The 13,713-nt window shown below is 45.1% G+C and overlaps 2 protein-coding genes across 9 annotated transcripts in view; both read left to right on the top strand.

The window, feature by feature from the left end:
• LOC310690778 (vomeronasal type-2 receptor 26-like) overlaps nucleotides 1–1,753 on the top strand; it is a 16,080-nt gene extending 14,327 nt beyond the window's left edge. Inside the window, exon 3 of the mRNA XM_083470333.1 lies at nucleotides 1,621–1,753. Coding sequence (XP_083326459.1) covers nucleotides 1,621–1,692 — 72 coding nt within the window. The 3' untranslated portion in view covers nucleotides 1,693–1,753. The remainder of the gene's footprint in view (nucleotides 1–1,620) is intronic.
• The window catches only part of LOC310690531 (vomeronasal type-2 receptor 26-like), a 19,840-nt gene continuing 6,743 nt past the window's right edge, over nucleotides 617–13,713 (top strand). For 2 of the 8 annotated variants that reach the window (XM_083469643.1, XM_083469636.1), the window contains exons 1-4: nucleotides 2,995–3,076; nucleotides 3,377–3,503; nucleotides 8,918–9,200; nucleotides 12,422–13,285. In XM_083469643.1, the coding sequence (XP_083325769.1) occupies nucleotides 3,472–3,503; nucleotides 8,918–9,200; nucleotides 12,422–13,285 (1,179 nt within the window). In that variant the 5' untranslated portion in view covers nucleotides 2,995–3,076; nucleotides 3,377–3,471. Of the gene's footprint in view, nucleotides 905–2,993; nucleotides 3,077–3,376; nucleotides 3,504–6,970; nucleotides 8,059–8,898; nucleotides 9,201–12,421; nucleotides 13,286–13,713 lie in introns of those variants that run through there. The other 6 variants (XM_083469639.1, XM_083469637.1, XM_083469638.1 and 3 more) reach the window with 6 other exon arrangements.

Genomic DNA, 13,713 nt, shown 5'->3' with positions numbered 1-13,713 from the left:
GCAGCTTACCACTCTATGGCCTTTACACCCTCATGCATTAACTAGAGCTAAACATGCTAGTTATATAAGGCTGTAGCTTATTGGGGCTCAGGAAACACCACCCCCACCCCAGTCCTGTTTTCCACCCTGCTGACTGAGAAGGTACTGTGTTTGTGGGAGACAGCTCATCTCACCTCGCTTCATTACTCCAGCTCCTCAAAAAAAAAAAAAAAAAAAAAAAACACAAAACACCTCCACATTCCATTCTGCAAATTGACATTTCTTCCAACTTGGCTATGGCTTACTGACTGGAGACTTAAGGTGGTCTTTTGCAAATCTGAAAGCCTGCCTGTCAGAAAGAACAAGAAGAATAGTTTGGATTTGATATCCCGCTTTATCACTACCTGAAGGAGTCTCAAAGTGGCTAACATTCTTCTTTCCCTTCCTCCCCACGACAAACACTCTTTGAGGTGAGTGGGGCTGAGAGACTTCAGAGAAGTGTGACTAGCCCAAGGTCACCCAGCAGCTGCATGTGGAGGAACAGAGACATGAACCCGGTTCACCAGATTACGACTCTACTGCTCTTAACCACTACACCACACTGGCTGACACAGGAGGCAGCTGTGCACATTTGTGTGTGATTCTGTGTGTCTGTGGTACAATAGAGGTTTGGAAAGGAAGGGAAGGTAGGACTTCATAAAATGAAGAGGTGAAATGTTGTGATGAAACAAAGGGGATGAAATGGAGAAGGTAAATTAGGGAGGAGGACAGCAGCAGCACAGGAAAGCAAGGAGAATGAACTGGAGACAGAAGATGAGAAAAAAGGAGAGCAAAGCAGGGCAGCACTCCATGGAGGCCAAATCGGCCACCCTCCCAACTTTCTGGAGTCTCCTTCCTGAGGCAACTGGCTCATCTCATCTGTATGGTGGGTAGGCCTTGAATCTGCAGTCCTTCTTCCGCATTTATGAATTATGCCTCTTTATTCCTTTTAGCTCACTTATGGTTCCTTTGCTCCAGAAGATCCTGGTCAAAGCCAATCTACTTCCTTCTATAGGATGGTGCCCAATGAAGCCCATCAGTACACTGGGATTGTTGAGTTACTTCTACACTTTGGTTGGGCGTGGGTTGGGCTGCTCGCTGGAGTTAATGATAGTGGAGAGAGATTTATTCAGACACTGAAAACTCTGCTCTCCCAGAAAGGCATTTGCTTGGCCTTCTCAGAGACAACCCTGAAAATGACACATTTGACTGAGTATTATGTCATGTATTCCCACTTGATCCAAATCTATCATGTTATTATGGAAAGTGAAGCCAAGGTTGTTGTTTTCTATGGAGGAACAACGTCCATGGTTCGCTTGCGAACAATGCTAGCGCTAGGTGAAATGGAAAATATCAACAAAACATCTGTGGGCAAGGTGTGGATTCTGACAGCACAGGAGGATTTCACAACATTGACCTACCAAATGAGTTGGGATATGCATGTCTTCCAGGGTTCCCTCTCCTTTGCAGTTCATTCAAATGTGGTACAAGGATTCAAAGCCTTTCTTGAAGTCCAAAATCCTTTTGAGGAAAATGGAAATGGCTTTGTCAAGCAGTTCTGGGCACAGGTATTTCTCTGTTTATTTCCAAGCCCCAATACAGAGGAGCAGGCCACTGGAGCCTGCACTGGAGAGGAGAAGCTGGAGAATCTCCCTTCGTCTGGCTTTGAGATGAGCATAACAAGCCACAGCTATAGCATCTATAATGCTGTCTATGCCATAGCACATGCTCTGCATGCCATGTTCCTGTCCAGGCCCAAACACAGGGCAGTGGTGGAAGGAGAGATGCAGAAGCTTCAGAAACTGCAGCCTTGGCAGGTAATGGCTATTATAACATACAAGTTATTTGACATGGGCAGTGAAATGTTGAAGAGTACACTGAAAATATTCAAGTACTGAGTGTAGACTAGGATCCTCCACTTAACGTAAGCATAGAATTCACTTGCAGGCTGAGTTTCCCCAGAGCCAAAAGGCTTTGTTGCCCATTTCCTCCTAAAGTGAACGAAAGTGACATGGACGAAGCCTGGTAGGACAGCTCACTCCATGGCATTAACCCCCTTCACGCGTTGATTAGATGTCTGCATGATGGTTATATGAGACCGGTTACCCTACGATTCTCTTCTGTGGGGTGGGAAATATCCAGGCAGTGGGAACTGGAAGCCATGGATTTTTCTCTCATTTCTTCTTAGTTGGGAACTATAATGTGTGTGGGTTGCTCGTGCGTAAGTTGCCGCCTCTCCAGGCTTTGTTGCCTTGCTAAACCTTTCAGTCTGGGCAGCCCTTCACTTTGTGGCTGCCTCAGTCACTAGCAGAATCCGTCAGTGGGCGTTTCTTAAATCTTTTCCAACATAAAAGTTGTTTGACACCCAGTCTCCTCCTACTCTCTCTGCACGGAAGTCTTCTGCACAGGGTGGGCATGGGTAGCGGAGGACCTGTGCTCTCCCCGCTGGTGTCCAGTGAAGAGTCCTGGAGCCCTCTCGCCGATTCCCCCATCAGCCCCTCTATATCCCTGGTGTTGCGCTGATTTGCTTCCCCATCTGCGGAGCTACCTCTCTCCCTGCTGGGTCCTTCTCCAGCATCATTTGAGAGCCTTCCCTCCGCCTCTAGCTCCGATGTCAGTTCTCTGACAGGAACGCATTAGGATTTTCCCTATAGGAGAGAAAGGAAATCATTGGCTCTCTCTGTGAATGCTCGGCTTACGAACCAATTCCAATGAATGGATTCTGTTTGCATAGCAGTCCCTGCCAGTACTGAACGTTGAAGGCATCTTGAGTGTCAGTAAGGAGAGACATATGCATTACTTCATAGTTCCTATTTTTCTTCCAATGCAGCTCCATCCCTTCCTTACGAGTGTCTCCTTTAACAACTCAGCTGGAGAAACGGTATCTTTCAGTGAGAGCAGGGAAGTAGAAGCTGGCTTTGATATTACCAACATTGTCACTTTTCCAAATAACTCCTTCATGAGAGTCAAGGTTGGAAGACTGGGTGGGGAGGCTGTCCCAGGCCAGCTGATTTCCACTGATGACAACAGAATGGTGTGGCACCAGAGCTTTCACCAGGTGAGGCATAATTCCTACATCCATGAGAGATAGGAAAAGAGAATCTCTTTAACATTGAGAGATAGGAAAAGAGAATATCTTTAACAATACATTCCAACAAATCACGCTCCTTTTGAGATATTTGTTCCCCAGATTTGTCAGGTTGAGTACACTTTTTTTAAAGCATGAATAGAAAAATGAGTAGTTTGGCTCTGAGTTTGGAATAAGTATTTTAGTGTCTTCCTATTTCTAGTTGGGGTGGGGGAGAATAATACTAATTTCTGTGTGGTAAAATCTTTATGTGTTTATTTAAATGGACAGGTTCCACCCCTTTCGCTATGTAACTCAAATTGCCCTCCTGGTTCCAGGAAGGAAAAGAAGGAGGGGGAGCCATTCTGCTGCTATGATTGTGCTCCATGTCCTCAAGGCAAGATTGCATCACAGAAAGGTAGGTGACACAATATATACATGGTACTTTTAGAATGTACCGTTTTTTTCGCCCCATAGGACGCACCGGCCCATAGGACGCACCTAGGTTTTTTGGGGGGAAATAAAGGGGGGGGAATTATCCCCCCCGGAGTCCGCGCAGCTCTCCCAGGGGTAGCGGAGCGCTGCACTAATCCTGAAGCTTGGGGCGTGCGGAACTCAGCGCGCCCCAAGCTTCTGGGTGCCGGCAAGCAGTCCGCTAGCCGTGGGAGAGCCGCGCGGCTCTCCCAGGGCTAGCTGAGCGCTGCGCTAATCCCGAAGCTTGGGGCGTGCAGAGTTCAGCGCGCCCCAAGCTTCTGGGTGCCGGCAAGCAGTCCGCTAGCCGTGGGAGAGCCACGCGGCTCTCCCAGGGCTAGCGGAGTGCTGTGCTAATCCCAAAGCTTGGGGCGTGTGGAGCTCAGCACGCCCCAAGCTTCTGGGTGCAGGCAAGCTCTCCGCTAGCCCTGGGAGAGCTTGGTCTCCCACAGCTAGCGGATAGCTTCCTGAAGCCTGGAGAGCGAGAGGGGTCGCCCCATAGGACGCACACACATTTCCCCTTCATTTTCAGAGGGGGAAAAGTGCGTCTTATAGGGCGAAAAATACGGTATAAAGGAGACACCTGTGATATTTCTATTTTAACCTCAAGAGTTTCACGCTGGTAACATTTGTAGTAGCTATCCAGAACATCTGAAATCTGAATATATTATTTTCTCTCCAGATATGGATGACTGTGTTGGGTGCCCTGAAGATCACTATCCACACAGAGACCAATCGCATTGCATTCCAAAGACCACCAGCTTCCTGTCCATTAAAGAGCCTCTGGGGATGAGCTTAGCATTGTTTGCTCTTTCTCTCTCTCTCCTCACAGTGGTGGTCCTAGTCATCTTCATTAAACACCAGGACACACCCATTGTCAGAGCAAACAATCGGGACCTCACCTACACTCTCCTCACTTCCCTCCTGCTCTGCTTCCTCTGCCCATTGATCTTCCTCAGCCCTCCAGAAAGAGTGAGCTGCCTGCTCCGACAAATGGCTTTTGGCCTTGTTTTCACAGTGACTGTTTCTTGTGTTCTGGCCAAAACTATCACGGTGGTTCTGGCCTTTGTGGCCACCAAACCAGGATCCAGAATGAGGAAGTGGGTGGGGAAAAGACTGGCAAACTCCATTGTGATTTCTTGTTCCCTTATCCAAGCAGGCATTTGCATTGTGTGGTTAGGAACCTCTCCCCCATTCCCTGATTCTGACATGCACTCTGCGATGAGGGAAATTATTCTAGGCTGCAACGAAGGGTCAGTTGCCCTGTTTTACTGTGTCTTGGGCTACATGGGCTTTTTGGCCATTGTCAGCTTTGTTGTGGCCTTTTTTGCCAGGAAACTGCCTGACAGCTTTAATGAGGCCAAATTCATCACCTTTAGCATGTTGTTGTTTTGTAGTGTTTGGATCTCCTTTGTTCCAGTGTACCTGAGCACCAAGGGGAAATACATGGTGGCTGTGGAGATCTTCTCCATCTTGGCCTCCAGTGCTGGCTTACTGGGCTCCATCTTTGCTCCCAAATGCTACATCATTGTGTTAAGGCCTGATTTGAACTGCAAGGAGAAGTTAATAAAGAAGAAATAACAAATTAACCTATCATCTCTGTTTATTTGTTCCATCAGAATATGGGCAAATTAATCTCTCTATTTCTACATTGTATAACTATGTTGTATCTTATCTCTAATAATTCCTATGTGCAATTCCTTTAAAAATCCTCTGTGGTCTCTCTGACAAAGGGATTCCCAATGCTTTTTTGACCTTATGATGTATTTGAAAAACTAAGGAGCTGGCAGAGATATTTTATCTGTTTTTTGCTAGCTAAGGAAGCTGCAGGCATTCAGACCCATGCTTAATCAATTGTGAATGTTTGAGGTTTAGTGCATATTTTGTTTATTCTCACTACCTATTTAAAGCAGTGGGAGGCATTATAGTGACCCAGAGGGCCTTTAAGTAACTTTGACACCCCGGCAATGTGTGGTCTAAAATGTATAAGATATTATTGGACCTTGAAACAGAGTATGAACAAGTAAAATCCTCAATGATACATTGGGGATATTGTTCATAATCTAGATATGGAAGCATGGGAATGATTGTGGAATATGGATATAAAATTTACAGCATGTTACGGTCTAAGTGAAAATTAGATGAAAATGATATATTTATGGTATCTAACATTGAGTAAATTGGCAAAAATGTATAATTCTAAATCAAATAAGTGTTGGAAATGTAAAGAGAAGGAAGGTACTTTTTAACATATATCTTACTGGGAAATGATATATAAAGAATTGAAAAGGATGTTTAAAATAACATTTGTAAAAAAACAAAAATAAAAACAGAAGCTTTTCTTTGGGGAATTATAGGAACAGAACTTATGCATGTATGGGATTACAGCGGCAAGAATGTTACTTGCCCAAAAATGGAAAGAAGGAGAAGTCCCAGCAAAGGAAGAAGGTCTTGTTTTAGAGATTTAAAAGCCTATACTTCCATGTTTACTTTAATGGATATTTTGTGATTTAAAATCTCTGCTGGGATTCTCTCATCAAAGAGTATTTACTTGCCCCAAACCTGGATCCTGGCATCTAGAGAATTCTCATTTAATACCTATTCTTCTTTGTCACCAACACAAACCACCTGCAAAACTCAGTCCCTTTCAACATTCTTTTGCCTGTCTTGGTAGGATTCTCAGTAAATTAATGACCAGATGTTTGAGTGGGAAATTTTAGGAGGTCTGATAAATTATCCCACTGGTCAGCATTAATAACAGACCCACTCTTATATTCTTTCTCATTGGTTAATACAACATGTACTTTTGTTGGCCCAAAGATGGACAGAACGGAACATTACGAGCAGGTTTTCGTGCCATCTGTTTGATGTACCTGATGTGAAGAGCCCTAGTTATTATCTCATCTGTAATTACCACTCTTGTCATTATCCCTTGGATAATGTCTCAATAGATTTCCAGAGAATGCCAGCCAAAGTCTAAACATAGGTATAAAAAACCCCTTCCTCCCAATCTAGGTAAGGGAGAGGGCAGAGGAAGAGGAAGGATTTCTGCTTTTCTCTTTGTCAGGTTGCAATAAAGGATTTTAATCTGTGAATTGGTCAGGCAGAATATTGTACTGAGCGTGGTTCTGAAGCTAAGGTTTATTTTCTAGATGGAACTGAGGGTGTGTGATCAGGAAGAATATTTGCCTCAGTATGTTGTTGTTTATTGTGCCCCTTCTCTTTCATTTGCCACATCTGGTGTGCAAACATACACGTTGCACCATCCATGATTGGTCCAGAATTCCACATGAATACTACCAACCTGGTGATCTTATTCTTGGCGGACTTGCTTCTCACCTCCTTACTGCTTCTGACAAAGAAGACTTCAAGGAAAGGCTAATGACCAGTCAACTTCTTAATACCTTGTAAAGACTTTATATGACACGTAATCAGATGTCACAAAAACATCCCCCAGCTCTGACCAGGCTTACTCAGAAACAAGTTCCACTGATTTCACTGGATTTACTTCCAGGCAGAGGTGGGGGTGGATGGGGAAATTGTTGCAAAGCTGAAGAGTTGGCTTGGAAAGGGGGAGGTGGAGACCCTAACTCTATGCTTTGTTAGGCAGCAACCCTAAGCTGTGGTGTAGTAAGGGGGGCAGGGGGGTGGGTTGCCCCAGGTTCCATCACGGAGGAAGGTGTCAAAAAGGAACAATAACTGCCCTACTAGGATGGTTCATAAAAAAAACTTTTTTTTAAAAAAAAAAGATGCCTGCTCCAAAGGTCTTATCTTACTACACTAGGAATTATATAGCTATATCTGAAATTTCATGCATATCAGTTAATATCTTGACCCTCCTACACGTAAATAACTGTTTCCTTGGCCATTTTCATATGTCGTGAAGGCTGAAATTTCAGTTCAGTGGAGCCAAAACACAATCCACCCTGTAGATTTAAGTATCTGTCCACAGTCGCCTCCTTGTTATCAGAGGCCCATAATCCACATTCCTTTGTAAGAAAATATGAAATAACGTAAAACTATTTTTGCAGGCCATTTTTTTTTTAATATCAATGTGTGGGAGGGTGGTGACAAGAAATTTTCTGCACCAGGTACCACCTGACCTTCCTACGCCTCTGACCCTAAGTATGCTTTCTGCATGGCCTCTGTTGATGTCCGGGTGTGACTGTCAAAGTTTGAGGCCTTGTGCTCTTAAAGTGGTGTAGGGCTATTTGGTGATGGCTTCATGGTGAGAGGGGAAGAGAAGAAGGGGGGAAAGAGACAATTGCATGTAATGTTTGTAGACAGGGCCTGGTTCAGTTACATTCACTCCAATTGGCCCAGGCAACAAATGAAGGTTCTGATCAGTGAAGAAATGGCAGTTAACTGTCAGTTGTGAAAAGGAACATGTGGCAAAGACCAGAGAAAGCTGAGGTGAAAGTAAACAGATAAGGCTATTTATCCTGTGTGTTGATAATATTTTGAGGTGAGCATCAGAACAAATGAGCTGGTGGAAATTTCAGGTTAGGAAGCAGATTTCTTAAACCAATTCAACTGTCCAACCAGCCAGAAATACAACTGGAGGCTTAAGTGGCAATTTGTATCTAGCAGTTGTTTAACCAATCTGTGAGTGAATTGGGCAGGAGTGGAGGTTTAGGGAGTCTGGTCAGAGGATGGTGTCAGCAACAGCATCACTTGAATCTCGTTCAGGTACATGTAGGACCCCTAAGTAAATATATGTACAGTGATACCTCAGGTTAAGTACTTAATTCGTTCGGGAGGTCCGTCCTTAACCTGAAACTGTTCTTAACCTAAAGCACCACTTTAGCTAATGGGGCCTCCCGCTACTGCTGCGTCGCCAGAGCACGATTTCTGTTCTCATCCTGAAGCAACGTTCTTAACCTGAGGTACTATTTCTGGGTTAGCAGAGTCTGTAACCTGAAGCGTATGTAACCTGAAGCGTACATAACCCGAGGTACCACTGTATTTCCTTATTAGAGAAGGGGGGAGGGATTAAAATCAGTTCACATTTAAATGTGAACCTACCAGATTTCTCATGCTCTAAAAAGATGTTGAAATCAAAAGAGAGCTATCATTTGAAATTCACCCTTCTCCAAATTTTAGTGTACTTCTCCAGCCAAACAATGTATACAAAAATGCGTATCCTGGGATAAAATGACCCCAAAATGCATGTATTAGTGAAAGTGTTATACAAGTGGAATACAATGCATTCTTTTAACAGAACTTGTTTTACAGATATTTGTATATTAGGACACAATTTGCACTGACGTGCCGAAGAATCATCATGTGGCCCTTAAAAAATGTATAGCACACATTTGATACAATTGCATACAATGATACAGCATAAAATTCTCTGTGCAGTGTGTTGCCAAAGAACTACCAGCATATCCTGGCCTTGGTGTTTGCTGTCAAGGAGATCAATGAGAACCCCAAGATCTTACCTAATATTACATTGGGATTCCACATCTATGACAGTTACTTCAATGAAAGGATGACCTACGCGGCTACTCTGAACCTCCCATCCACACTTGTACCCAACTACAAGTGTGACACTCAGAAACTTCAGATGGCAGTTATTGGAGGACTTGACTTTGAAACCTCCCTCCTAATGGCAAACATCTTGAGCATCTACAAGATCCCCCAGGTAAGATCTCCCACTGGAGACTTCTCACTCATTCACCATGATCTTTTCTATCCAGAAAGGTTTTGTATAGTAAAAAATAGTTGTGACTGACAAAGGAGAGTGATCCTGCCCTCCACAAAAAGTGTTTCCAGTGTGCCTCACACAATTAAATAATATGTTTAGCATAAAGCTGTCAGATAGTATTTCCCCCCCTCATATATAATTTTTAATAAGTTTTGCAATTTTATATTCAACACAATAATCAATGCTACAAAAAGGAACATATGGATTCCCATCTCCCCCACCCTTCTCCCATGACTTCCCTCAATTTCTTCTTCTGGTTCTTTAAATATTTCCTTATCCTACCTGTCTTCTTCTACCTTGATTTTGTAATCTTTTAATTAAATATTGTTATATTCTTATCGTTTTGTACCATGTTTTTTCCAGCTACCATATTTTTCGCCCTATAGGACGCACTTTCCCCCCTCCAAAAACGAAGGGGAAATGTGTGTGTGTCCTATGGGGCGAATGCAGGCTTTCACACCGACCCCTCTTGCTCTCCAGGCTTCAGGAGAGCCCCACCGCCAGCCCCACAAGCTCGGGGGACAGCGGGGAGGCGGAACACCGCCATTCCGCTGTCCCCCGACCTGGTTTGGAGGCTGAGGGGAGAAGCGTGCTTCTCCCTGCCACCAGCAGCCCCGCAAGCTCGGGGGACAGCAGAGAGGCACAGGGCGCCATCCCGCTGTCTCCCGATGTGGTTTGGAGGCTGGCGGCAGGGAGACGCGTGCTTCTCCCTGCCGCCAGCCCCGCAAGCTCGGGGAACAGCGGGGAGGCGCAGCGTGCCATCCCGCTGTCTCCCAACGTGGTTTGGAGGCTGGTGGTGGGGAGAAGCCCGCTTCTCCCTGCCGACAGCCCCACAAGCTCGGGGGACAGCGCGGAGGCGCAGCGCGCCCAGGCTTAGCTTCGCGCAGCTCTCCACAAGCTGTGGGAGCCCGGCGCTGGGCTCCCACGCTTGCGGAGAGCTGCCTGTTTGGGGGCTGGGGTCGGGGGAAGCTCAGGCTTCCCCCGCCCCAGCCCCGTGCCTGGGGGGGAAAAATAATTCCCCCCCTTTATCCCCCCCCAAATTAGGTGCGTCCTATAGGGCGAAAAATACGGTACATCTTACACTTTGCTATTTTCCCATTATTACGTCTTCATTTTTATGCTTGTTTTCCTAGTTGTAAGTGTTTACTCAAACCCTGCTAGTGAGTCCACTTTTTTACAATGTTTCTGTAAATACAACATAAATGGTTCCCAGTCCTTTTTAAAGTGTCTATTCTCCTTGTCTCTTAGTTTCTCAGTTAGCTTCACCATTTCAGCATATTCCATCAGTTTTTGTTGCCATTCTTCTTCCATTGGTATCTTGTCATCTTTCCACCTTTGGGCTAGTAGCATCCTAGCCACTGCTGTAGCTTACATAAATAATTTCTTCCACTCTTTTGGCAAGTCTTGGCCTGTAATGCCTAACAAAAACGCTTCTGGTCTTTTAACAAAGGTTGTCTTAAACATTTTTTTCTTTTCATTATAAATCATTTCCCAATAACTTTTGATTATTTTACAGTTCCACCACATGTGATAAAACGTGCCTTCACCTGTCATATAGTATTGACCCTTCAGCAACATTTAAACATGCTTGCTGTAGGTAGGCATTCCTCATCCCCTTTCTTAAGCCTTTTCTCTCTGCTGGGTGTCTGAGCAGTGTGTGCTACATGCCTCCCCTGACTCCTCTAGTTAGCCTGGTGTCTCAAGCACAGTGGATGATGTGATCCTATTTGTTGCATTGACGTAAGATTCAGTGGCAGCAGAATGTCTGGTGGAACCTTTCTGCAACCCACTGCGAATTGGGGTGCATACCTGAAAATATTAGAAGGAAACCCAGATTGCAATCCAGAATCTTGTGGTGAGCTTCTGCTCCTGTTTATTCTGGCAAGTCATCACACTACTGGAAGGATTAGTAGAGCACCTGCAGTGAATGTAGAAGGTCAGTCCGTGGCATCTTTGATTAGGTCTCCTACCACTCCACATAATCAGTGGCGAGCTAGATGGATCAATGGTCTGACACAGCAGTAGGCAACTTCCTGTGTTCATCTGAGGCATTTAGCTGTGGGATGCTTTAATTCACAGCAGTAGCAGTAGCAGGAGGGGGTAGCAGTCATAGTAGGGTGGGTGGGTGGGAGGGAGAGACAGCACTATGCACTAAGTGCCTGAGCTAAAATTCATCTCAGGATGCTTCCAGGCTGTTACTATGTTTGAATAAGATTCAGTCACATACCAGCAAATTCAGAATAAAAAAATTCCTTCCAGTAGCACCTTAAAGACCAACTAAGTTAGTTCTTGGTATGTACATACCAAGAACTAACTTAGTTGGTCTTTAAGGTGCTACTGGAAGGAATTTTTTTATTTTGACTATGGCAGACCAACACGGCTACCTATCTGTAACAGCAAATTCAAGTGATCTGGAGGTTTTGTGAGCAACCCCCCCCCCAAGTGATGCCAACTTGAAAAAATATGGGGGGGGCAGACAAGACCCCTCCTGCAAAATGACACAGTGCACACACACCATTTGAATGGTAATGCCCATCACCTGTGGGAGGGGAGGGCAGCCCCCTCAAATGTTTTATTGGGGAGTCCAAGGGACCTCAGGCCCAAGGCGTTGGCCCCTATAGTGTGGTATAACATTTGCTTGATGCCACATTGTTCAACCTCCTCCTGCATTTCTGTGGGTTCAACTAGATGACCCTTGTGTTCCCTTCCAACTCTACAATTCTAGGATTCTTTGAAACTGCCCCACACATTGTGGCCCTTGAGCGGGACTCTGTGGGTTAGGGGTTTGACAAAGGTAGGGATGGGAAATTAAGACACCATGAAATGAGAAGGTGAAATGCTGTGGTGAAACTAGGGTGCAGGAAAGTAGCAGTGCAGGAAAACAAGGAGAACAAACTGGAAAGGGAAAGGGAGTAGGTGGGAGAGGAAAGCAGGACTGCACGGAAACAAAGAGAAGGAACTGGAGAAGGAAAAATGGGGTGGGGAGAGGAGAGGGAAAGAGGGTATGCAGAAAAGATTTTCCATGCAGAAAAGATCTGCCACCCTCCCAGTTTTCCAGTGCCTTCTTTCCTGGGGCAACTGTCTCAACTCACCTTATAATTAGTCAGGAAACGCATGCCCAATCCATTTATGGATTATGCCCCTTTATTTCCTTTTAGCTCACTTATGGCTCTTTTGCCCCAGAGGATGCTGGTCAAAGCCAATCTACCTCCTTCTACAAGATGGTGCCCAATGAAGCCCATCAATACACTGGGATCGTTGAGTTACTGCTGCACTTTGGTTGGACGTGGGTTGGGCTGCTCGCTGTGGATAATGACAGTGGAGAGAGATTTATTGAGACCCTGAAACCTCTGCTCTCCCAGAAAGGCATTTGCTTGGCCTTCTCAAAGAAAACCCCAAAAATCACACATTTGGCAGAGTATTATGATCTGCAGTCCTACTCAATCCAAATTTATCAAGCTATGATGGAAAGTAAAGCCAAAGTTGTTGTTTTCTATGGAGAAACAATCTCTATGACTGACTTGAAAGAAATGGTAACACTCGGTGAATTGGAAAATGTGACCAAGACATCTGTGGGCAAGGTGTGGATACTGACAGCACAGGTGGATTTCACAGCACTGACCTATCAAATGAGCTGGGATATGCAAGTCTTCCATGGTTCCCTCTCCTTTGCAGTTCATTCAAATATGGTGCAAGGATTCAAAGCCTTTCTTCAGGCACAAAATCCTTTTGAGGCAAATGGAAATGGCTTTGTCAAGCAGTTTTGGGAACAAGCATTTCTCTGTTTATTTCCAAACCCCAGTACAGAGGAGCAGGACAGTGGAACCTGCACTGGAGAGGAGAAGCTGGAAGATCTCCCTTCGTCCGGCTTTGAGATGAGCATAACTGGCCACAGCTACAGTCTCTATACTGCTGTCTATGCCACAGCACATGCTCTACATGCCATGTTCTTGTCCAGGACCAAATACAGGACAGCGGTGGAAGGAGGGATGCAGGAGCTTCAGAAATTCCAGCCTTGGCAGGTAATTCCTTTCATGAGATACATTTTATTTGACATGGGCAATGATGTATAAATCAGTACACTAAAAATGTTTGAGCACTTTGTGTAGGATCAGATTCTCCCCTTGTTTGCAGAGAAGTTGCTCATGAAGGAGCAGCACAGTGTCAGATCAGAGCGTCCCGCTTACAGTTGTTAAGCAGGAGGATCCAATCCTGCAGGGCGCTGTGTTTTTGTGAGCAGCTATCTTTGCAGAGAAATTGTCAGTGCAGGATGATCCGCTCTAGCACTGTTCTGCTCCGTCACAAGCAGCCTCTCTGCATACAAGTTAATCGGAAGATCCGATCCTATACTGAAAGACAGGCCCACGCAGAGAGTGGAGCGGCTGATACACTTGCCCTGTTCATCAAAAAGCTAAACTGGTCACGGGGCCCTGCCAGGGCTTGCTGAAAT

The sequence above is a fragment of the Podarcis liolepis genome, assembly GCF_965112155.1.
Source record: "Podarcis liolepis genome assembly, chromosome: 13".
In the NCBI taxonomy this organism is placed as follows: Eukaryota; Metazoa; Chordata; class Lepidosauria; order Squamata; family Lacertidae; genus Podarcis; species Podarcis liolepis.
Note: the sequence above shows the minus strand (reverse complement) of the source record. Positions and strands in the feature narration are given on the sequence as shown.